The following is a 25,815-nucleotide window of genomic DNA, read 5'->3' as shown; positions in this document are numbered from 1 at the left end:
TAATCGGATGTACTATGCTGAAACGGATGCAGTTAAGGCAGATATCCCATTTTTCATTTACGAGACAACACATACTAGAAGTAAATACTTTTCTAACTTAAGGGGACCTCAAAAAACATTTATTTACCATGAAAAGTTTATTATTTACCATTTAAAAGAATTTTAATTACAAATTAATTATTTTACACAGATATGAGTCTAAACTTAAACACGTCCGGGATTTCTACTGATGGATATTTTAAAAAAAAAAGTATTTTAAGAGAACGCGTACTATTCTTCGAGAATCCCTAAATCAATTAACCAGTTATGCGTGTTTGACGTGTTTACGGTTCGACGTGTATACTCTTGAGAAAAATATAAAATTGCCATTAACTATAAAAACTCGAAATTTTAATAAAATAAATAAGAATATTATTTGGTGGGATGTTTCCTTTATCTAACCAATAGAACTGTGATGGGAGCCAGCCCAATGATAAGTGGTTGGTACAGGTTTGGTCTCCGCTTTAGAGATTGCGTTGGGAATTAGGACACAAATAGAAGCTCTCAACCCTTGTGCAATGCCCGTTTTTTACCTTTTAGAAAGAGATTCAGACCTCTCAATACGAGCATGATTTCATTTTGCACAGAATTCAAAGCTCTTTTCTTCCTTGTAAAAAAAGCTCTTGCGTCCCTAGTTAACTAAGAGCAATGCATACGTGAAGCGGTGCAAGATTTTTGAAAGAGCACAGAATGCTCTGGTAATCTCAAGCCCTCGAGAGAGGTTGCAGAAAAAGTCGTTTGCAGTGACTTGATTACGACGTTGTAAACTTTTGGTTGTATTGACACGTCACTGTCTGATTTTAATTCCGCACACTGTGGGTGGGTTGTTTAAAACTTAAATTCCACGCTTAACTGGTTACGCTAATTTATAACTATCCATAGAAATTTAAACTACTCTTAGGAGAATGTTAGGGAAATATGAATCCTAGGATTACCTGAGTGAAGATCGTCGGGGTCATAAGGTTGCCCGGAGTCTCCTCTAGCTTCCTGGCAAAATTCTGAGCATCTCCCTTCAACATTCCTCGGTCCCATAGTTGTCTGAAAGAAAAAATAGGTAAATTATTTATAAGATTCAGTTCTTTCACCAAAAAAAAACCTTTGATCGCGCAGGGACTAAAATATTTAAAATTTACACTAAATTATATTTTATTTGTTTACCTGCACACTCATCAGAAGAATTACTTTATACTTGTTACATTATAATTGTTATTTACATTATTATTTTAATACCTATCGTCGCTTCCAAATAGATCCACTTTGGAAGCTACCCCTTGCATGTCTTTGTTTTTAAATTCTTGGTACTTCCAAGCACCTAAACTGGCACCCTCTGCTGCAGCTTCAGCATCGGTGAAGGCTTCTACAAAAATCATGCCAATGCCCTAAAAACCAAACAGAAACAGAATGATTTAATGGAAATTAAGTACTTTCAAAATATAAACTACCAAAGGAAATGCCTTAAATTTTATAACTAAAACATTTTTTTTTGTACTTTAAACCCCCTTTGGGAAGAGTGAATCAGCCAATTCTTCAGGGATTTTTACATCACTGCAGGTATTCCAGCCGTAACTATGGGGAACAATAATGCACTAACAACACCAAACGCATCCACAATTCGCATAGGGTCTGAACAATTACTTGATGCAGATATTAACTCAGGTGTGTACTTGATTTGGCTATGACACTCAGGCAAACTCCAGCACTAATTTCACAACCCTTATCATACATTTATGAACCCAACAGCAAACTGAAACACTCTCTAGAGATCCATTGGAAAGTTATTTAAAAATTGATTTTCAAAATTCTGATACGTTGTAGAGTTTATGAGTGCAAACTAGTTGGTGGGAGTCCCAATTTAGGTCCTGGTGTAGCTACTTTCTATAAATTCGATTAATATTAATAGTTCTATAATTAATAGATTAATAATAATGAGCTTCCACCCTCTTCCATGTGTATGGTGTAAGCTTGTTAATCAGCAGGATCATAGATTAGCTTCAGATTACCTGATCTTGTAATGCAACTGCACCAGCTCCCGCTGCAGCTCTTATATTTTCTCTGCAAACATCTAAATTTTCCAACATATTATATCCAACACCTTCTTTGCCAAGTCCTGCCACGGCCACTCCATGGAAATCGTTGCACACATTAGTAAATACTCTTGCTATTCCTCTTTTTATCCCAGCTCTATTAGTTACATGGGGTAAAACAAATAGATAAATCATCAGTGGACAATGATAATAGCAACAATAAAGTGCACATGTAGAGGTTATGTTTACCCCTTGATGAGTTCCCTAAGATTGCCGCCCATTTCTTCGTCGAACTTCGTACCGATTCGGGTAAGTTTGACTTCTCCGGGATCTGCCCCATCGTAAGCACCTAACACTACACCTTTCTGTAAAAAAAAAAAAAAAAACATAAGCAATGTATTCTTTAGCTATAAATATAAGTTTCTTACAAAATATAAACAACCCTAGTAAAATTAGAGTCATTTCGAGTATAGAAACTAGAGGTTACATCTTTTGTGAATATTCACCGAGGCTCCTCACCTCGAAATACGTACATAAATACAGATACCTCTATACTAACAAAAAAAAAAAAAAATTATGTAGATATATTCGGATTTAGCATACAACGTTTAGATTTGGTAAATTTTAATAGTGAAAGAAAAATCATTGAGGAAACTAAGCTGGCCGATGGTCATTGTTTCCTTCCGGAGTAGTGAGGAATGAGGAGTATTTAGACCTTTTTTTCTACGTTTTCAACTCGTTTGTATATTTTATGCATGTTTTATTTGTACTCTGTGTTTGAGTATTTTCTTATTTGCCAAAATTTAAAAAGAAAATTCATCTATTTTAAGTAATATTTTCACGGAACTCAAGAATTTACTAAACTGAAATCTTTCGCTCTTTAAGTATCACTGAACTAGACTAATAATTTCATTTTTTCATTATCGATACTTTACCTCAACTTAAATGATGTTGATGGCAATAAATATTTAGTACAGTAGATTATCTACTTTTCGACCCGTAGTTTTTAAATCGAATTGAATCATTCACGAGTTGTTTTCCACAGGTGAGTTTCGAGTAAGGATTCGTTCATAGTTCAGATGGCATGATTATGTAAGTAAATTACACTAAATTTGTTTATTCAACAATAATTGATTAATTTATAAATGTTCGACTGGTAAAAAGTATAAAAATGCTACCTTGCTTGCTGCTGAACTGGAGTCCGCCAGGCATCTGCAATTTAATTTCTTTTTTATTACTACTCGATAAACAACACTACTGTTCCTATACATTTTGACATGTTGTAAACATCTGTATACCGAAGAAAATTAGATTTTTGTTTCCATGGTTTGTAGCAAATCAAAAATTAAATAAAATAAAAAATACTCGTACAAATAAAAGTATTAATTTTTTTCCCCGCTACATCTAAGAAAACAAAATAAGAAAGAAACAAATTCTTATGAACCTCAATTTTTCTTCACCTTCTCGTAAGGGAAAGAATTGTTGAACTTAAATTTCGACCAAAAATACCCAAGTAGTTCTCAGAGTAGGAAAAATGTAGTTTTTCTCAATTAATTCTCTACCGTGTGATAAATTGAACTTTTTCTTATCAAACTTCTTATTGTTTTAATTTAGAACATACTGCAGATTTCAGCAACATGGTTATGTACAACGAAGTATACCGGTAAAACTGGAGAGTTCATAGAAACGACTCTAAAAGGAAGTCCCAATTCACTCTTTCTTCGGAAACCCAACTCAAAGTAGTTTTCATTATAACTCACGATTATTTGGCCTTCATTACATATCCACCCATACACCAGTTCATTTTCTATAGCATTTTGAGGCACCTGTGGTGCGTTTCTGGGAAAAAAGTTCGTTTAGAAAACTTACAGCCAAAAGAAATTCAAAGCTATAACGTATTTGTATTTTATGAATCTCCTTTATTGTAACAATTTTTTTCTGAACCATTTATTCTAGTTATTATACTGTTTCGAGGAATAATCAATCACGCTGTTAATTGAATTATAATTTATGACGCTCCCCCACATTATTTAGATAAGTTTATAAATTACTTAAGGAGGAGTATTAAGAATAAATTTATTTTATGTTGCAATTATTGTATTTGGGGGATATTGTATTAATGTTTCTTATGAGATTTAGTTCATGTTTTTAAAAACAATAATTAACTATCGATAATCAACGCATGAAAACTATCGATGTCTTAATGATAAGTGGAATAAGTGGATTTGAATTTCCAGGGAAGGTTATTACTACTTAATGAAGGTTATGATTATTGTTTGATGCCGTCAACTCCACTTCAAACTTCTAAGTTCTAATCTGGAAAAACATTTTCTGTAGAAAATGGCTACAACTACTAATGGAAATGGAAATCTAGTAGATGAATTCGAGGAAGCATTTCAAGTAAGTGACTTTCATTAAAGAATATGTTCATAAACTTTTCTTAATTTAATATTTTTAATTGATATTGCTAGTCATGTCTGAGCGTATTAACTAAAGAAGAAGCTTTGGCGACAATGGAAAAAGAAGAAATGAGAGCGGAAGTTGATCATTCAGTGTTAAGATTTATAGATTTAGCTCGTCAAATGGAAGCGTTTTTTCTACAAAAAAGATTTCTATTGTCTGCCTTAAAACCGGAACTTGTTGTAAGAGAGGTATTTATCGTTTTTTCTGTTATATAAATTTACAACTTTGTGTATTTGTAATGAAACTTTAAATCTGGCCTACGGTTTTTTTGATAAGTACTTTTTGCAAGCCACTTTAAACTATCCTCTGCTTTATATCCTTATTTAATTGAACATGTTGATACGATAATTAATGTATTATGGTTTAATCTGATTGTCGGTCATTAGGATATCAATGATTTAAAGTCAGAATTAGCCCGCAAAGAAGATTTATTGAAGCGACATCATGAAAAGATAACTCTATGGCAAAATTTATTAGCCGATGTACAAGGCTGGGCGAAATCACAAGCCCAAGGACCGGCTACACCTTCTGGCATGAATGGAGTGCCTCCAAGTGGGACTCCACCTCAGCCGGCCATGATGCAGCAACAATTGCAACAGCAACAACAAATCCAACAGCAGATGCAAATACAACAACAGATGCAGCAACAAATGCAACAACAGCAGGTGAGATGTGTTAAAACATTAATGGGAAGAAAACTCATAAAGGAAAACATTATAATGGAAATGGGAAGTTTTCTCGCTTTAGTCAACCAGTAAAATACAAAATACTACTATCTGTAAATGCGTTGTATAGCCCACAACAAGAGCCAGGTTGGCAGAGCAATGTTTCAGTTTTGCTTTTGTTGCTGGCTCTAGTGAGAGCTGAAAGTATAATTGGTTCTGAAAAAGGAGTTGTTGGAGTATTATCCTGTGAGCGCCGATATGGAGATTGATGAGAGTGTGGTTATTTTCTATAAATAATTTTTTGGTAGCAGTATTTGCATCAGTAGAGAATTGCAATGGACTGTTCGCCTTAAAGTGTGGTTTGCTTTTCTTCTTTGTAGGAAAACATTCTTATTGAACTTATACATCTTCCTAATACCCTACTTCATTTTGCTACAGGTCGGCAACGCTGCTGGTAACATGATGATAGGCCCTGGTGTTGGCATGCTGCACGGTCCTTTGGCATATCTAGAGAAGACAACAAGCAACATCGGCGTCGGGGAAGGTCGCAGGTGACGCGGGAGAGGGAGGGGCAGGGGGCGTGGTCGTGGCAGGGCCCGCGGCCACTACGCTAACACCCCTTAACCCTCCGGGCTCTTTCAGCCTCTTCATTTTGGTTGAGTTATCTGCTCTCACACTCTTTTAGTCCAGGTCTCTTTGGTTTTTTTTCTATTATTTATTAATTTAAAAGAATTAAATAAATTCCATAATTTGCCTCTACTTTTATTTTTTGCTCGTAAATACTAAAATAAAGGACATGGAATCAAATTCGTCGGTTTTCAGTTTCTTGGGGGAGGTAATGGTTCGTATGTCCCCTTGTTATAGGTACGCTAGTGCGAATAGATGAAATAGCGTTAGGTTACCCTGAAAACAACCCCTCTCAAGGGAGCTTAAAATGGTGGGTATAATATTATTACAGTATTAATACACTCCAATTTTTCCAATCTCACATTTAATTTACTAGTCCAAGCCAACCGCTCGGATTAAATATCTGTTTATGTCTATTTGCATAAGCTGTTATTCCACCAAATAAGTTTTGGGAAGTTTGTTTTATTTGAAAACATAAAGTGTCTTAAGGTAAGGCTGGTTATTACTTTTTGGTGGTAATATTATCAAATTTCCTAACTCAAAAACTTACTTTTTATTAAACAAAAAAAAATTAATATTCATTTTTATTTATCATAAAAGGTGATTAATTTTGTTCAGACAAATTACTTGAAATATAAGAGGGAATATGAACAATACAAAAAAAAAAAGCGCGTGAATCCCAAGATGGGTTATTAATTAAACAACTTAGTTGTGTTTTAAGAGGGAAAATATCTCCTGCATAAAACAGCTTTACCTTTACATTTTTTTTTTTTTTTTAGATTTAAATTAAGTATTAATTTAATTTCATTTTAAAAATTTTTATTTGGTAAATGTGATTTACGGTTGGTACCATCAAGATGAAACCTCCAAATTACCAAACTTTCTTTTACTTAGTCACTTCAATATAATATGTTCTCTGATTGTCCCATATGTAGTTACAACTTTCACACGTTAAATCGATTTAATCGAACAAATTGTTAAATCGATTCAATCGAATAATTTTGTAAATCGATTCTCAATCAATCGAAATTATTTTTGATCAGAAAATTCTTTTTTTTTTTTAACATAAAATTCAAAATGAAAAACTAAAAAAAGTATTTGAAGTAAAATGTAAATATTTTTAAAGTGACTTGCTTTTTCAAATTGTTCCGAGATTGTTTTACGTTATGTCTGCAACGAAACTCTTGGAAGTGACTACAGAGTGTAGCTAAACCAATCGAATGCGTAAAGGCTTAACGAGCTTGTACTGTTACAAAAAAAGTATGTTATTTAAAAATAATTATTATTATGGATTAGATTAATTTAAATTTTTTTAATAAAAGTACTAGGAAAGTTATGTTAGTTTGGTGGTAATGTATCTTAATTCACAATTACCTTTAAATTTGTTTAATTAAAATGTTTAAATTTTAAGGTTAATTTCTTTTTAAGTTACATCACATAAGTTAATTTAATGGGCGTTTAATTTTATTTTTAATTAAGTAAAAAAAAAAGAAGTTACATTTCATCTCTCAAAATTTAAATTACAAAAGGGGATGTACTAACCTAAATATATACCATGTCCTCTTTAGTCAACTATCGTATTTGTTTGTTTAATATTTAAGTTTTAAATATTACGATTCTAATATCTCTTTTATTTGTATTTTACAAGAACAGAAAAAAAAACCAAAATATTAGACTTACCAGTTTTACAAAAAAAAGAAAAATTACTGAATTAAATAGATTCTTTTTTAAAAAAATTAAAAGATAAGAAAAAAGAATGTTTAATTGTTCTTCACAAAGAGATGAATTGTAGTCCTATAAAGTACAAAAAAAAAATCCTCTTTTTTTTAAAGCTATTTTTATTTAATTTTTAACTATTTAGTGGTATTATAAATAATAGTTATAATATTATAGGTGAATTTTAAATAAAGTGCTCTAGCGCTGAGTTTAATGAACAGAAACAAGATTGTTACCTTCAACATAACCTGATCTCCCAGAATAACCTGTAATTGGTAATTGAAAAATCTCGTAGTTTCTTCCTTATAACTCATAGATTTACAAACTTTAACTCAGTGTAAGAGCATTTTTCTTTGTTCTGTTTAAAAGTACACTTATTTTTATTTTTTTTTAATAAAAGAAAAGAATATTAATCTATTTAGCTTCTTTTTTTTTGAATTTTTGTCCCTGATTATCAGTATCTATGATTAGGAAGTAATTTTTTTTTTCTGTAATCTCATTATTTTGGGCTATATTTATTTTTTGAGAAAAGCTTCGTGATTTTTATTTTTGACTAGGTTTGATTTTTTTTAAATTTTGTTTACTATTTCTTGGGGGGGGGGGGGGGTCAGAGAATTTTGTAGTTTGTATAAATTGGTGGGTTCGATTCCCTGGTCTTAGGCTTTGGATTTTATTTAATGGTTAATAAAAAGAAATTTACAGTAAAGTATGTTTGCTAGTCGCCTCCGTCCACGATACCTAATTTGGTAGTTGGACGTAAAGGACGCCTGAAAAAAAATAGGCAATTACCTTACTTTGCTCTACTTTTAATTGGAAAAACACAACTTCTAGGCTAAAGCTATCTGAGTGGTTTTTTTTTCCACATATTGAGGAATCTATTCAGAGATGGCAGAAAACATGGATTATTTGGATCTTAACGGTGTCTCTCTCCTGTAGCCAAGCAACCACTTCAGATCGGTGCCTACAGAATCATGTTTTTTCTCTCTATCTCAGTGGTTCTTAACCTTTTCAAAGACGTGGAACACTAACATTAAAAAAATTGAAATTCGGTATTTAGCAAGAACTTAAAATTAATGAATAATAAAAAGTCGAATATAATTTTCAAGAAAGATATAGGTGTATTAATTAAAATTAACAAGGATAAATTATTACATAGTTTTAAAAAATATATTCTGAAAATTAAATTAATCAAATAATGAACATAAAAAGTACGTTGCTACAAATAAGAAATGCTGTAAAAGACTTTGACTTAAAAAGATAGGCCAGCTTTGGTAGTAGAAAATTCAAATTTAATAAAAAAGGAACGATTTTTTGTTTTCGTATCTTTCTTGAAGTTTCTAATTTTCAATACATTTAAAATTGAAATTTCGCGGAACACCGGTTAAGAACCACTGCTCTATCTCTTTCCTTGGCCTCTAAGACCTACAGAGCACGATAAGCAAACCTACTACGGACCTTGGCGATATAAGCTCATTCTTTAATGGACACCTTCACGTGTTGAACTGTAAAGACTTGATTTTATGTAGCTGCAAGGTTCTATTCTATTGAATGGTTTGTTTGAATCTATTCAGGACCTCCTGTATGGTACTGGTATCCAGGGACCAGGATTAAAGTAAAGGCATAAGATCTATTTTATAAAAAAAAAAAAAGCTCCTACTCTGTTTAATGATTGAATGAAGCATGCGCGTTGAGAGTTTGGTGTTGTAACAGAATTCAAGCTGATTTTATGACGGATGTTCGTTCCATCAGCATTCCGACACTCAATCAGAGAACCAAATCATGTTATCCGATCAGTACGGGACACTTGCAGCAGGCCACTTCATTTGTACGTCTGTTGCAGTAATGTTTAAAAAAATAAACATTTTTGGGGCATGTGCAAAAGTAATTGAAGTATTTCATTAAAGTAACATTCAAATCTAATTCAAAGCGGTACAAGGATCGTGCACGCTTCTTAAATAATCTTAAATCAATTAACAACTGATCTCGAAGTACCTGATAGAACATGGTAAAGTAAACATTTTCAGGTGTTTGGAACAAGAAATAAAAATAAAAACAGTCTCTCTTTTTTATATTTGATTTTTGTTTCGTTCTAATTTTTTCTTTTCTTTTTATTTGGCATTAACATAAAATCAAAACTTTTAGGCTTACAATTTATCAAAAGTAAAAATAAAAATCAAATATCCGAAACAAATAAGTTCAACTTGCAAGGATTTTGTTATAAAATGAAATTAAAAAATAAAACACCCAAAATACAAAACCACACATGTACATACTTTGTAACATAGCTGTCAGCTGTTTTAAGAAACAAAACATCAAAACACATGATTAATTGCACAAATAATATTTACTCAGGAATGAATTTTGTATACGAACTTCTCTTTCCCTGAATTTAAATCTTTAATAATAAAAATTAATTGACAAAATATATTTTTTTTAAAAAAACCTGTAATTGTATTTGAATAAAGTTTACAGATATAATGAGGAAATTTATTTGAATTACAGTTTAACAGATTTTTTTTTTAAACAAATATTGTTTTCCCTCCTTTTTAACAATAAGAAACAACTAATTATACTGTGGTAAATGATTTAGTTATTACGTATTATCTCTTGTATTTATTTTTGTGCCTTTTTTTCTTACTCCAATATTACAAATGTTATTCATTTTTTGTTCAGCCTTTAACTGGTTGTTAATTTATTAATATTAATAATGAATGTAATAAATGTTCATAAAATAATTCAACATATTTTTTGGAGGGTGTATAATATGGGGGGTGCGCTTAAATGTTTACAGGGGAAAAGTCATGTTTTCCATGTATTTATACCTGTACCGTGATTGGACGTAAAATCGGACATCCGTAGGTGAACTAAAAAAATATTTGTAGTTAATTTTAAATGAGTTCTTAATTTTTGTATGCAATTTAAGTAAAAACAATGGAATGTTTTTGTTTTTTAATTTTCTTTTATAATCATGTGAACAACGATCTTTTACTGTATAGTTCCAAGGTGCCACTGCGGTCGAACGGTTAGAGGTCAAAGCTAAGATGTATTGTGATTAACTCTGTTTGATTTCACGTCTAGATCTTGGATTTTTATTTGATGGATAGACGTAAAGGGCACGCCTGGAAAAAAATAGAAATAGGTATTCATTTTTTTTTTACTTTACTCTACAATTCTTATACACTCCCCATCGATCTGCCTAGATCAACAGCTGTGGCATGCTTTAGATTATTGACGGGGCATGATTACCTTCAGAAGCATCTCCACCGAATTGGCATTAAGGACAACAGTATCTGTGTGCTCTGTGGTGGAGATGTTATGAACGGTCCGCACCTGCTAGCATGCTCCCAACTGCAGGATGTCCGGGACAATATGCCCACGGACCCACACAAAAAAAAATAGTATTTTATATTGGGCCGTAGTAGCCATTGACCGTGAAGGCGTAGGGTAAAAAAAAAAAAAACAATTCTTATAAAATTAACGCACCACCCTTATTTTATTTTTTTTATTATATCCAATTTGTGCAAATTTTGGACTTTCAAAATATTTTTGGCTGAAAAAATAAACCATTTGTAACTACGGCCATCTGGAGAATTTAGGCCTATTCTCACCTCATCTGTAAAGAGAACTCTCTTCCAGTTCGTCTTAAGTCTAATTCACATGTTCACATGTTCATGTGCAAACTGAAGTCATTTTGTGAACTGTGGCCAAGGAGAGGGCCATGAGCAGGATGTCGGGCTCTAAGGTTACTTTAATTAAGTCTTCTTCTAACAGTCCTGCTGGAGATGGAAACATTTCGGACTTGCTTTATGAGACAATTTTTATCTCATTTACCGTTATGCTCCTGTTTCGCAAAGCCAGGTGCCGCCGAATGTACCTATCGTCACTCTCTCTCTCTCTCTCTCTCTCTCTGCTGTACATCTCTTCTTGAATGACCTCTTGTCTCCCTAAATCGCTTTAGACAAGTGATGTACGTCCAAAACAATAGCGGAAAAAAATTTATTTAATTTTAACTAGACAAAAACTGAATGGTGCGCTAATTTTGTCGCATCAGTATAGTTGTGTCAATAGTCTGCGGATTTTTTTTTAGAATAATCTCGAAACTTCACTTGGTGATAATGCTACATAAGTTCCCGGAAATGTCACTTTTTTTAGGGAGATCAATACTTTGGTAGACGAAAATTCCTCTTTTTTGTGTTTGTTTTTAAATGCCCATTTCAATAAATTTAAAGTAAATAAGGGCATCATCAGCATTAAATTAATCGGTCTTACCATTACACTCAGTGGTACTTAAAAAAAATACTTTAGAGATAGTTTGTAAAAATCATTTAGTTTTTATTTTCTAAAATGGAATGTCCGATTTTATACGATATTTTGTTTGTTATTAAAGGGAAATTAAGTATAACTGCCTATTTTTAAAGCCCCCCTTCCTTATACAAAAAAAAAAATATACAATACAATTTTCGATGTGATGTTTAAAATACTGTATCAATAATATCGATATTCAAGTAAAACTGATGTATTCTTTGTATGTAATTTACTATTAATTGTTTTTCTTTTTTAAAGGTCCCCCCTCCTAATTCATGGATTAAAGTTCATATTTCGTAAAAAAATGCCTTTTTATATAAACTACTTCTCTTATTTTATATTGTATTCATAATTATAATTTGTTTTCCTTAAATTTTCAAATTATATTTTACTAAATGAAACAGTTAATTCAACCAAACTCGTCTAAATGTTATTTAAATGTATTATTGTAGTAAAATTATAAAAGGAAAATAAAATTAAACCGTGTACAAAAATACAATATAAATAAAAAGTAAACAAAACACAAAAAAAAAAGATTTATTATTTTTTTTTAGAACCAATACACAAAACAGGCGGATGAGGCAGGCACTTTACTAGCAACTGGACAGTTGGCTAAGAAACTGGATCAAAGTTCTGGTTGGACGCCCACTGCAACCTTTAGAAAGATATGGAGTACTCAAATCTGGTTCTGGACCCACTACTCCAGCTATATCTAAATGCATCCAACCACCTTTGGGTGCGAATTCCTATTAAAAAAAAAAAAAAAAACGAAAACTGGAATGAAACTAAATCCAGCAAAGCTTTTTAAAGGATTTTTAGGGATAAAAGAAGAAAATGTTGGGGGTTTTAAGATTGGAAAAAAATATATTATTCATGACTAACTTTTAAAAATGCTGCAGCTGTACAAGCTCCGCCTCCTGCACCTTTACCCACGTTGTTCACGTCTACAGCTGGGTATTCTGTGTAACATATACAAGAAATGATGGATTAGTAATAGTTATTTATTTAACAAGCGTGGAAAGTAGTACTTTTTCTCAGGGTTTGCCGCTTTGAAGCGTGGGTTTGCTCGTGCAAGTGCAAATTGCCGAGTGTGAGGAAAATAGTTTACTTTACACTCGAGTTAAATATTATATTTTTTCTGCAACCATTAGGGTTATTAACTAAAAAAAAAAACTAAACAGGAATCACTAGAATCCATTTTAAATTTCTATAAGGTAACACTATAACCTTTTTAACTGTTATAATTAAAAATATCTAATTATTTATTAAAGTATTATTTTTATTTCTATGTTCCTTTCAATTTTTATTTTATTTTTTAATATTCGTTTTTTAATTATTTAGACAAAATAAATTTAAATAAGCTTATTAAAGTTTTACAGAAAATATTTAATAGCAAAACTTCTTATATCAAGGAAGCAGAATAAAGTTTTTTCACTCACTAGTGAGGAAAGTGACACTAATGGGAATTTTTCCCCACTAGTGAGGTAAAGTTGGGCATTACACAGCTGATTTTAATTGAGTAATGAGAACATTCCTACATGGTTGCAGAAAAAAGAAAAATTATTTTATTTTTTTTTTATAGGTTTAACACAATTTGGCGTGAATCCTCACACGATTTTATCTTACCTCAGTTTATGTAATTAAACTATTCAGTTACACAGTGGAGTCTCGGTTATCCGTCATGACCGGGACCGGACACGCGACGGATAGTCGAATAGACGGATAATGGGGAAAAAACAGGAAAATTTCCAGATTCTTTTGTTTAACGTGTATAAAACTTTGTATTAACTGGTATACATATTTTATACGTTTATACGTTTAAGCCTTAAAGGTCTGGTATCTTTCATTATTCAATTCATTCTATTGTGTATTAAAATTAATGAATACAATGTCTGCGACATCTAATCGGTTTTGTGGGCGGTTTTGTTTGTGGTTGATCTTTTTAGGAAAAAACCCACAAACTGTCGAATGATGGACACGAGTATGTACCTAAAAGACAAAGGAAAAAATCTCAAAAGAAAATATTCACACTCTGCGTTGAACTTTTCTTTTTTTTTTTTTAATTCTTATATACTGAGGACAGTGACGGTTAATTGGAATAGACGGATAAAAGGGTGACGGTTAACCGAGACTCCACTGTACTTGAAAATGAAAATTTGTAGTTGTCTTTAATGAAAAAGTAGTTGGAGTTTAAAAACTTGTAGAAACCTGACTTTGTTTTTTTTGTTCACTTAAAATAAAACATCGCTAAAAACTACAAACATCTAAAGCAAAATGGCTATTCCGATCAGCTAGTTTTTTTCGACGTTAAAGGTAATTCTAGCATCAAAATTTGAAAAAAAAAAAAAAATTGTCCAACAAGAACTGCACAACTTTCAGGGATGGATTTTCTGAATTTTTTGAAATCATTTGATGTTTTGAGTCAACTTGAGATGAGTACGAACACGTTGCGTAGCACCTCACTCAGCGACTGACGCGCTAGAAGGCGGTGACAAAATTCACACATGCGCATGAAGGTGTCTTCCTTTACTGAGTACAGTGGTGGCCGCGCTATTGTCTTTATTTTGCGAGGGAAAAATAAAGGTCGGATACTTTTTAGTCAGATCTCGTATATTATTAAAAGAACTTTGGAGGCGACAGATAGAAGAACTTAAATAGAAATTTCCAAATTGACGGAGCCATAACAGGGTCTCCTATTTTCTCAACTAGTATGTGATTGACGAGTCCAAATGGAGCTACTAATAATTAATTATTCAGTAAAGAAACTCGAAGCGAATGTGCACATTAGGATTGTATTTTCATTCATACGCTAAGCGTTCTTACCTGTCATTCGTTTGGTAAATTCTTTTATCAATGGAAACCTCCACACTCGATCACCGGTGACTTGACCAGCCTTTTCTAAACTTTGCCATAATTCCTCGCAATCGGAAAAGACTCCGGTCATAGCACCGCCCAGAGCTACTCGCATAGCACCTAGAAATATTACGATTATTTATTTTATATGCTTCAACAAGTTACATTAAAAGCTCTTTATTTCATAGCCATTCGTTCATAAACAGATCGTAAGATGTGATGTTATTAAGTACTAAACTGAAACTTCTTCCAGGTGTACTGTAATAATAAACTTAAGAAGAACAATTCCTAATTTCCCGTATTCTCAGAAATGATGCTAAAGGATGGACGACCTCAAGCTAGCACCAGAAGGGATACTGTTTAATACCACTTGCAGTGGCAACGGTCAATAACACAATACTTCCCTCTTAATGTAGGCTTACCTGTTAGAGTAGCGATATCCAGTGTAAATCTAGGCTCCAGTTTTGCAGCATAACATAAAGCATCAGCTAGAATCAGTCTTCCTTCGGCATCCGTGTTATCAATCTGAATGTATTTCATATTCATTGCTTGCACTATATCTCCTGGTTTGTTCGCTTTATCGCTAGGCAGATTTTCACAAAGGGGCGTAAGTCCTGTAAAATTAATTTTATTATGACGGATATAGGGGGGTAAGGTGAAATGTGCTCGGCTACGTAAAGGGATGGTGTTTCTAACCAGTGAAATTTTGTTTTTATTACGTCAATGGTCAGCTTAAACCCATGTATGCAGGTAAAAATCAAATTAATTAAGTGGTTACAACTTTTCATTCATAAAATCGTAAGAAGAACCGTAAGAAGTGAACTAACCATTTCTTCAGGAATCTTAAGGGTGTCTTTAACCTAACAATACGAACAACACTTATTTTGACATATTCAAATTTAAAACCAATCAAATAATGCTTTTCAAACAGTCTAGAAATGTTTTTTTACCAATCACGTTGATCGGCAGTTTTAGTTGTGCAACAGCTTTCATAACTCCGACAACACAGGCAGCGCCAGCCATATCGGCTCGCATTTCATCCATTTTATTCGCACCTTTTAAGCTGATTCCTCCACTATCAAATGTAATTCCTTTACCTGTAAACAATTATTATTGTTATTTATAAAAACTTTTATTTTGTAAACGAAAAAACATAATTTCAAATTTACAAAGATTTACAGATCTACATTTGAATAATTGGTAATTAATCAATTACAAAAATTGCCCTTTCGATTTTCTTTAAACTATTGCCCTTAATTAGTTCAACTTTTATTTGAAACATTTTTCTGGGGAATATCGAATGACAGCACTATTGGTTAAATCGATTTACAGGAATCGCTTTTCACTGATCAGATTTTTGTTTAGGTTATTAGCGATTTTTTTTTTGAAATGGCAACCCTGCCGTGACATGCGTAATTTTGAAATCAATTACTTTTAAAACAAACTTTTAAGTTTTCAGAAAAATTAAGTACGTAAGGGAAAGTCTTATACCTTCTTTATTCAGACCGAGATAGCTTTTGAGTTTAAGATCATTTTTACTGATCAAAATTAAACGGAGAGAGACGTAGAAATAACTACATTAGCGAAGAGAAGGTGAGTGTGCGGAATTACAATTGATATGTCTAAAACAGAAAATTGAAAATTAAGTCCAAGCCTACAACTTTGCTTCCGATAAGGTTTAAAATAGAATTTTATTTATTTATGCTAACAAATATAAGATATAAACAAAGACTGACCAACAAGCACTACTGGTTTTCCAGATCCGCAAGAATAATTCATTTCAAGAAATCTAAGTGGCTCGCACGATCCTTTGGCTACAGAGAGAAATGCACCCATTTTGTTTTGTAAAGCCCAATCTTCTTCATGCGCGCAAACTTGTATTCCAAGACAACCTAGCTCGTCAGCTGCACTCTACTTGAAAATAAGATATTATTGTTTATAATATTATTTGATTCGTACTAGGGTATTTTTTTTTTTTGTTAATTTAATCAAAAGTGTGACGGGCAGAACTTCAATTGCTGATTTTGAAGAACTACGCAGATTTGAGAGAAATGAGATCACACATAAGACATTTGATGATGCAGGTAATGTAATGCTGTCCTAACACAGGCACCTATGTTAAAGGTGTCATTTTTATAGAAATTACTTCTATAATTTCTCACCACATAGTGGACACGTGTCCTCCACTATTCTTCGGTTAAACAGGGTTTATACTAACACTTTCCTGGGATACACCGATTTCGTATTAGATTTTTTAGATAGAACAGAGCATCCACGAAAGAAATTCAACCATTTTGGATGATGAGTAAAAAGAAGATAAATATCTTAAATAAAATTAAGAGATTAAAAATCAAATCTTAAAACTAAAGGTAATTTACCTGTGCAAACTGTCTAGGTGTCATAAAATTAGCTGGTGCCTCTGCTAAATGCCTCACCAAGTTTTGAGCTTCAGCTTTTATTATTCCACTATCCCATCCTCTCCTTAGACGTAAGGCAGAAGAAGAAGAAAAAGATAAATAAAATAACTTAAGGATACAATCAATTAAACATAATATTCAAAATTGCTTACTTATCTTGCAGTTTAAATGGCCTAATGTCTGGTATTTTCTTCCTATTTTGCCTTAGTTTCCATTCTTGGTAAGACCAAACGGCTAGAGTGGCGCCTTCAGCACAAGCTTCAGCGTCACCCAGTTGTTCTAGTTCTATCTCATCAACGTCTAGCTCTTGCAAACTTTTGGCTCCAGCTTGAAAAAAAAAAGAAGTAGAAGTTTAAAGGCGACAACACAAGTTTAACATCATTTCTGAATAAAAATCCATCATTAGAGACCTTCACACAGATAAAATCAACCCAACAATACTGGGACCCAACTACAATTTTATTAGATTAAGTTCGAGTTACAGCAAAGAGGAAATATTAATGGAAGTTTTAAGTCACGCAAAGCACCAAGCGGGACTTTTATATAACTGTCCTCTTTCTACCATCCTCGTAGGTCCTGGTCCCTATACCTTAAAGAGGTTCTTTTATTGCCTAGTTCCTTCGGTTCTAATTTAAAAACTTTCTAACGTTCTAATTTAAAAAACTACTTTATCCCGTGCGTAAAACTAATTGTTATTACACCATCCCTTCTCAGTACTGTAAAATCATAAAAATCCACTAGATTATTATTATATTCATGTATACTATTTTTTCAAGACAAATTTACTGTACCTGCTGCTGCAACTCTAATGTTTTCCTTTTGCTCATCGATACGTTCAGCCGGATTGAAACACGCAGACTCTTTGCCCAAGCCGACAACTGCAACGGCGGCATAGCCATGAGAAGGATTGTAAATTATTCTACTTTTACCTGGCTTTAAATTGGCACTAGAAAAACAGAAAACAAAAAAAAATCTACTGTGAAGACTGAAATGACTTTCGCTACTATTCTGAAAACCAATTCACCAAAATTTCTTTGAACTCTGAACGGTTTGAATATATATTTACTTCTAATCATTTTAAGAAGAAATCTATCCTTCACCTTTCTCAGAAATGACCGTAATTGAATTTCTGAGAAAAGTGATAAGATTTTTGTTTCTTTTTAAATAATTACACAAATATAAATAAAAAAGAAAATCATATTGGGTTAAGTGGGCAGTTCTGGTCAGTTGATTTCCATTAAATTTGGAAATTCAGTCTCCATATTTGCTTTTTTATTAATATTATACAGGTGGTAAGTCAGTACAATAGATGGCGACAACACTTTAGAGGAGAATACGTCTTACCACTTCTTCTCCCAGAAGATCCCCTTAACCGAATTTTGCTCTAAACAAGTTTCCCCAATAACTGGTAACTAACCGACGACGGCTAGGACCTCTAAGCTACCTCAGGGTGTGTACTTCCATACTTGGCGGGGACGTCTAGTGACAATTCTAAGTGTGCACCTGGCTGATTGATTACATTCAATTTTATTTTGCATCACTTCACTCTTGATTCAGCTGATTTACCTCTTCTTTTTTTTGATTATGTTACTTTTTTTTTTTGCGTTTATTTTTGCTACAATCAGCGCGTTGGCGCTATAAGTAACAGTGATAACAGTAACAACAAATAACAGAAGAATACGAGTGGAGAAGTTACCCAGCGGTAACACTCCAAAATAGGCTATTAGTCGCTCTCTTCACTTGAGAGGAGATCACGAGGCCACTGTCTCTTAAGGCGTCTTGTCGGGTTGTCAGGAAGAGTTCTAGAAGAAAGATTTTTAGCTAGTGGATTTATATGAGATTGCAGGTTGAAGTGGAGTTTTCTGTATCTTGTTTTAGCAACTTGTGTGACAAAAGGAATGTTTAGGTCAGTGTGTATAGTCAAGTTGGAGGCATAAAAAGGAGCGTTTACAATAGTTCGAAGAATTTTAGATTGTAGAGATTGAATCCTTTGAAGATTGGAGCGTTTGGTTGAACCCCACAGCTCTATTCCATACGCCCAGATGGGTTTTAAAATAGATGTATAAATTAGTCTTTTGTTGTCCAGAGAGAGTTTTGATCTGTCGTCTAAGAGTCTTTTAAGTAGTCGATAGCGTCTGTTCAATTCTGTTCTTTTAAGTCTAGTGTGGGGATATGTTACTTAATCTTTGATTTGACGCCCTAAACAACAACGGGTGCAGATGTGCCCAGTAGGTTGATAAAAAAAAAATTTAGTCTATAATTTATAAATAAAGTTTGCTTATAACGTTTAGCTTCCACATTTGGCAATTCTCGATTTTTAACAAATAACCGGGCAAAATGGTTAACTGTAAAGGAGGCCCCAGGGCTGTACCTTCAAAAAACGGAGATAGTTTCAGGCTAAACGATATATTGTAATTAAATGTAAACAAGGCCTATAAGAATATTCTTCTACAATATTTTCATACGAGTATCTTCAGTAGTCAGATCTTTGTTTGTGGTAAGAAGGTACCTTGTTTTGGGATGCTGGTGGATGGATAAGAGATGTAATCCCGAATAGGGAGAGAAACGTTGTCCAAAATACTTTTCTTTTTTTTTTTAGAATCCTTAGAATTTGGGATTGTACTAAATTAACCTATTGCCAAGAAAAATACACTCCAGATATTTTTACAAATGATTAAGTTTTATTTTTTATTTTTTTTCCTCAGAAAATATATAACCCATACACATAATAAATATACTTCTATTTATGAATTCTTTTTAGTATCTTTTCTTATTTACAACTCATGCCATTTTTATGGATGAAAGAAAAAAATAAAAGAACTAAACAAAATATAGTGTTGAACATTTAAGGTACATCATTAGTTCTTGTATGGTCCACTTCGATTCATCATCTGTAATTAACTAGAATTTTTTTTTGTCAAGATGGTTAAAAAAAAAGAAACACACCTCCAATATTAACAAAATACAAAAACAAATAATTTCTTAAAATAAAAGGCCTCAGAACTTCACTAAAACAAGCCTCAATAATATTTAATAGTTACTATAAAATTACTATTTTTTAAACTAGTTCAAAATAACAAAGTTAACCAAAATAAAATTCAGCCTTTTTTAATAATGAAATTTAAATTTAAAAAAACAAAATTATATAATAAATTAACAAGGAAAATTAAGTAACAATAAATATATACATTTTTTTTTTTTAATCAATGTTACACCATTTACACGTTTTTCTAAAAAATAGGAGTACGCTACAGAAGCTAACAGCTGTAATTCTACTTTACAGGTTATGTATTATTGCATCACAGTATTTCTTTTATTTATTTTATGTTTATTTAAAATAATTGGTACACAATCATTCCTCTAGATCTGTTTTTTCTAAATTTATATTTAATAATTAATAATGTTTACATAAGATTGTGACAGTTGAAAGATGGGGACCAGTTTTTGACTGAATCAATGTTTTTATTTGATTATTCAGCAGCCATTTGCATTTTTGTTTGTTTTGTTTAAATTTGGAATCTTTGCATCCTTGAGAGATATTTCAGTCCAAAAATGAGACTGATGCAGGACTATAAAAAAAGTCAGAATTGAAATTAAGAGTAAAATTATAACTTTCGCAGACTAGCAAAAATAATATTGTGATTTAAGTTAGGTTACACTTAGGTTACTAAATGTCATGTTTCATACTTCGGCCCTTCCATTGAAGAAACCAGCTGTTCACGGACTTGGAATCACAACTATCCGATGTGATTCGGTACCGCTAAAAAGCATCTTAATTTACTCTGTCTTTGAGCTCGACTATGTCAGGATGAAGTAATCCATTAGCTAGCAGACACACACATCCCATATTGTAGCCATATTTTAGCAAGCAATGAACTTATATGATCGCGATTTACAAGAAATGTACCTCCAGTTGCTAGGATACTTGTTATCTCTATTGAGCATTTTCACAAGTTTCGGTGGTAGTTTTCTTGAATAATTTTATAAGATTAATTAAAGTCAAAGTTTGCTATCTTTTTCTTGGTAGGAGAGTAATTCACTAGTGAACGAGTGTATCTCCATTTTCAGCTACAACTAGGAAATAAAATCTCTTCCAGGCTTTACTAGACGATTATTTCTGAACTAACTACGTGTAGCTGCATCTTAAAGCAAATGAATAGACCTAGAAATCTTCCTTCTTGAGCGACTGGATGCGAACTTGCGTATTCATATCCGTACAGCATGGCCTAACTCACAAATATTGCTCTTTATGGAAACGTAAATAATCAAAGAAGTAGCTGGTACCAACAAAGATATTAATAGAAAGCTGCTTGGGAGTCCGCCCCATGTTGGGTCACACCATAGTTCATAATTAACAAAATACTTCCAACTGGCATTACGGCATGCACTATTTTTTACAATATCCACGTACAAGTAAGTACTATCAAATGATTTGAACTATTAATTACTTCCTTTGTTTTTAATAATTGAACTTAAGTCTTTTAATTTCAGTTTTTTTTTATTAAATAGTTAATTTAACAATAAAACGAACTAACATAATTCTAATATTTTAATGATTCCCTGACTGTTCGCCGCTACAACTACATTAGAATGCTGTCTCCAGCAGACAGCCGACACAAACTCATTTACATCTTCATCCTTCTTATCTTTTTCCAGAACACTTCTTACAGCATCAAATTTAAAGCTAAATATCTGTTTCGATAAACCTTTATAGTAGACAAACAGTGAATTATTTTCCGAACCACACGCAACATAATCTCCATTCGTTGCTAGACCAACAAAATTTTTCTCATTAATATGGCCAACAAATGAACGCAAACAATGGGAACTGTTTATATTCCATAATTTTAATTGACTATCCGTTGAAGCTGAGACGATATCTTCACGATTCAAGAATTTCACATAGGATACGGCTTTTCTATGGCCTTTGAAGACGCACAAAGCTTCTTTCATATTGCGTAAATCATAATAGTGTACACAATGATCGGCCGAACCAAAAGCTAAATGACATGAACTCCTTGGATTGAACTTCACACAACAGACGTTCGCTTTTGCTTCCAGAGATGCTACAGAATGTTCCATGTTTAATGACCAAAGCTTTACCCTTGCATCATCCGATCCGCTGGCGATCAATCTAGTGTCCACATCGTTGAAATCCACACTCCAACATCTTTTCTCATGCTCTTGAAAGGTTTTTGTACGCTGACCGGTACTAACATCCCAAACGGTGACTGAACCTTCATAGTCACTGCTGGCCAAGGTGGATTTATGATAGGAATTCCAACTGACACAGGATATCTTGGAACTTGATATCATCTCGATCGAGGGATAGTGGATATCCACTACGTCTCGAATTACGGACGCATAATCAAACACTTTAATTCTCTTAGTGACACCAGCTATTGCGAACAGTTCGTTATCCTTATCGAATTCAATACTGGAAACGATCGTGGAATTGTTGAAAATATCTGAAGAATAGTTCAAGGTGGCTAAAGGTCTTAGTGTGCTATACCTTGAAAATTTCACTAGATTCTCGCGAAATACATCCAATCCGGAAGGTGTGCTAGTAGATTCAGCAGCTGTTTTGGTGGAATCCGATTTGCTAAATAAAAGATCAGCAGCTCTTACTGACAAATAGCATTGCACGAAATCATCAAAATGTGCATGCATTCTTTTGCGGCATAATGACATCGTGTTCATAGCATTTTCTGGATTTTTCTTACTACCATTAAAGCTTTCCTCTTCATCCTTCATCTCTTGATTCAAATCATTCTCCACTGCTTTACACTTATCCTCAAGTTCAGATCTTCTTGCGTCCGCATCTTTCAATATTACTTCTACATCCTTTATATCCCTTTCAATTAGATCTACTTCTCTAGCTAGTAAAGTTAATTGAGTTTTCTTCTGATTTAAAAGATGCTCTAGAAATTGGTGTAGCAAACGATTTTGTGCTACACAAGTTTCCGCTTCAAGTATATGCTTCCTTTGAGTTAACACTTCCAAAATGACGTTCACATCAGGAAGGCTGAGATTTTCTGATTCTGACGCTAAAAATTGCCTTAAACTATCGACAGGCGCGTCAGGACTTTCAAAATTTGGTGTCAATTCTATTTTCCTTTTTAATTGCATTTTATGTTTAGAGATTAATTCATTTAGTAAAAAATTTGGAAATATATGCTCTGGGCCGTTCAATACGAAACTACATTTAGGACATCTACCATACGTTTCCAAACTCCGAGCTATACAACCAAAGCAAAAAGTATGTCCACATCGGGTTATATGTGCTTCTTCGATGAGTTCAAAACAGATTGGACAGAGAAAATCATTAGTTTTATCTTCAAATGATCCACCGACGCCGTTAAGTACTGATGGATGTTGTCGTTTCGATGGGCGATGTCGCTGTGGCGTGGCGATATGTGCCAAACCTTGTGACGATGAAGGTCGATTCGATGCCATCCTTATATATAGCTATCTATCACTCAATTTGCCCTATCAAACCTGAAACAATACAATATTGCTTAATGCTAAAAGTTACATACAATAATAATAGTGTGTATTTGCTTCGAATTTTACTTACTTTCATGGAACATCAAGCAATTTTGTATTGTTTCAAGTTTTAATTCAGATAAATTCTTTTAATTAATTTAAATAAACTAATTCCAATTCAAATACACACTGCTGAAATAATTACAAAATACAATATAATTGTATTAGATTGATTTTAGTAACATTAAAGATTCTCGTAGCATCTTAGTTAGGAACTAAGATAGCAATATTTAATGATTTCAATTCGATATAGTTTTCATTTAAACAAGTACTACTCAATGCAGATAATTGTTGTGCATCTAAAAGCTCTAGATGCTCATTTGCGAATGCATCTAATAAATCATTTGGAAAAATTTGGGTTATTCGTGTTCAGTTATTTACTTTTATTTTTTGAAAATTACTTGGTTTATTACAGTACTATTACTCTAAATTAATATCTTAATCAAATTAATAGGTAATAACTATTGCTTACTTAACAATTACAAAACATGAAATGATCTCTACTTTTTTCTATTTATTCGTTATTTTTAATTAAAACGTATCATTAATCCGACCCGGTTTAAAAACCTACATAATTACAAATTAATTCGATCAAGAATCTACATGCCTAGGCAGATATTATATGCTAATGATTTGTTCCAAAGTGCGTAATTTTAACAACAGTTCTCTCCAAGCTGTGGTAGAATTTGATGAGGATCGTTTTTTTAACAATTTATCTACATGGATCATCGTCAAATACTCGCAAATCGCCGGCATTCGTATAACACTCCAAATTGTGATGGAGAGTGGACTAGAACACAGTTTTAAGTCGGCTTGCATCACTTAGGAAAGGTCCCAGAGTGGTCTTACTTCCTCAGCAAGGTTAACAAGAATTGACGAATTGCCATAACCTGATTTCGGGTGAGGATTCCTTGTTTAATAATTACCGGAGAAGGAAACGTCTACAAGACTATCCTATATTGTGTTGACGATGATCAAAATTGGGTGCTTAAAAGAATGGAGGATCCCTACAGAAGTGACAAGTCTATTTTGTTTTCTGAGAATCAAAAAGTGGAACAGGATACTGAACAGTGCAATTAAGAAGGAACAGTATCATAGTAAGAACCTTTATTTTAATGCAAGGAATGAAACTACACTGTTATGTACTGTTCAATCGGTTACCCAAACAGATAAAGTTATAACTATTACAACATCCGTATATCTACCACTTCCAATAGGACAATGTGGGTAACCTAATGTAACACTTGTTTGACATCCCAAACTTCAGAGAAGTATTAATGTAAAGGCACTTATTTAGGGTTTAACGAACCTACAAGCAAACTGTAGCTCCCTGTATTTTGTGAACAAATACTTATCGCAATAAGGCCACAATAGTTCTTTAAGGACGAAAATTGTAGACATTAGGTCATCCTCAATCAAAAAATTCACGTTAAAACAGAGTAAACAAGATTAAATTAGCCGTTCCAGATGAGGGTCTCCAGTTGTTCAGTATTTTGCAAAAAAAAAAAAAAAGCTTCTGCTTTCCCCAAACCGCTGGGATTTCATTTTAATAGTAGACAGCAATAATCTAATCAAAAATATTATTTCTATGAGATTTTTAATGAACGTCACAACAAAGTGGATCATAAAAGAAAACTACACTTTGAGCAAAGAAAAGCCAGAGTTATTAACCAAATAAAAAATATAAGAAGCAAACAAATTATTTACTTACGAATCTAAATTTCTCCTTAATACAGCACAATTTTCGTGATCAAAACAATCAGCTACTCCTGTGAGTTTATAAGAATCTCCAACATTGTAGGCACCCAATACAAGACCTTTCTGTAAAATACACGTACATACTTAAATTATCAGCACAACTTGAACTAAACAAGCAATAGTTATTTACCTTAGATGGGCAAGTAGACGCATATCTAACGGTCCCGTATTTTAACAAACTTTTACTAACAACTCTCAAAGCCGCCATTTTCCAAGACCATTGGAATGAAACATTCTTTGTGGAAACTATAAGCGGCTACATTAGGAATTTTAATTGAGAAAGTTTAAAAAACAAGTTTTAATTCTTAAATTATAATTTGGGAATTGTGTAAACAAAATTAATTATAAATACACCAAAAGGGACAATTTCTATCAACTGGGAAACATCAACAAAACTAATGT

At 32.8% G+C, this 25,815-nt stretch overlaps 3 protein-coding genes across 6 annotated transcripts in view; 1 reads left to right on the top strand and 2 right to left on the bottom strand.

Moving 5' to 3' along the window:
- The window catches only part of LOC141462126 (cytosol aminopeptidase-like), a 12,778-nt gene extending 9,378 nt beyond the window's left edge, over nt 1–3,400 (bottom strand). Inside the window, exons 1-5 of the mRNA XM_074143735.1 lie at nt 3,242–3,400; nt 2,313–2,428; nt 2,040–2,220; nt 1,270–1,418; nt 975–1,077 (exon numbers count right to left, since the gene is read on the bottom strand). Coding sequence (XP_073999836.1) covers nt 975–1,077; nt 1,270–1,418; nt 2,040–2,220; nt 2,313–2,428; nt 3,242–3,334 — 642 coding nt within the window. The 5' untranslated portion in view covers nt 3,335–3,400. The remainder of the gene's footprint in view (nt 1–974; nt 1,078–1,269; nt 1,419–2,039; nt 2,221–2,312; nt 2,429–3,241) is intronic.
- MED28 (mediator complex subunit 28) lies at nt 3,059–12,614 on the top strand. Of its 2 annotated transcripts, XR_012463110.1 has the most exons (6): nt 3,059–3,155; nt 4,301–4,463; nt 4,535–4,714; nt 4,913–5,191; nt 5,630–7,078; nt 12,394–12,614. XR_012463110.1 is itself a non-coding variant. In XM_074143746.1 (5 exons), the coding sequence occupies exons 2-5, from the start codon at nt 4,404–4,406 to the stop codon at nt 5,744–5,746; spliced, it is 636 nt and encodes a 211-aa protein (XP_073999847.1). In that variant the 5' UTR covers nt 3,059–3,155; nt 4,301–4,403; the 3' UTR covers nt 5,747–7,534. The 2 variants fall into 2 exon arrangements, 1 of the variants encoding a protein (XP_073999847.1); XM_074143746.1 differs by lacking the exon at nt 12,394–12,614 and having other exon boundaries at nt 5,630–7,534.
- LOC141462125 (E3 ubiquitin-protein ligase COP1-like) lies at nt 12,361–25,815 on the bottom strand. Of its 3 annotated transcripts, XM_074143734.1 has the most exons (11): nt 25,544–25,790; nt 25,367–25,476; nt 17,901–18,055; nt 17,262–17,436; nt 17,071–17,173; nt 16,429–16,603; nt 15,643–15,789; nt 15,115–15,306; nt 14,663–14,812; nt 12,722–12,798; nt 12,361–12,585 (listed from the first exon to the last, which is right to left on the bottom strand). In XM_074143734.1, the coding sequence occupies exons 1-11, from the start codon at nt 25,619–25,621 to the stop codon at nt 12,433–12,435; spliced, it is 1,515 nt and encodes a 504-aa protein (XP_073999835.1). In that variant the 5' UTR covers nt 25,622–25,790; the 3' UTR covers nt 12,361–12,432. The 3 variants fall into 3 exon arrangements, with proteins under 3 accessions (XP_073999835.1, XP_073999833.1, XP_073999834.1); XM_074143732.1 differs by lacking the exons at nt 12,361–12,585; nt 12,722–12,798; nt 14,663–14,812; ... (4 more) ...; nt 17,262–17,436; nt 17,901–18,055 and adding an exon at nt 19,769–23,607 and having other exon boundaries at nt 25,544–25,815; XM_074143733.1 differs by lacking the exons at nt 12,361–12,585; nt 12,722–12,798; nt 14,663–14,812; ... (6 more) ...; nt 25,367–25,476; nt 25,544–25,790 and adding exons at nt 19,769–23,607; nt 23,687–23,777.

Source organism: Rhodnius prolixus, unplaced genomic scaffold, assembly GCF_049639745.1.
Source record: "Rhodnius prolixus isolate KJV_2025 unplaced genomic scaffold, Rpr scaffold_18, whole genome shotgun sequence".
Classification (NCBI taxonomy): Eukaryota; Metazoa; Arthropoda; class Insecta; order Hemiptera; family Reduviidae; genus Rhodnius; species Rhodnius prolixus.
The sequence above is the reverse complement of the archived record's forward strand: the minus strand, read 5'-3'. Positions and strand labels throughout refer to the sequence as shown.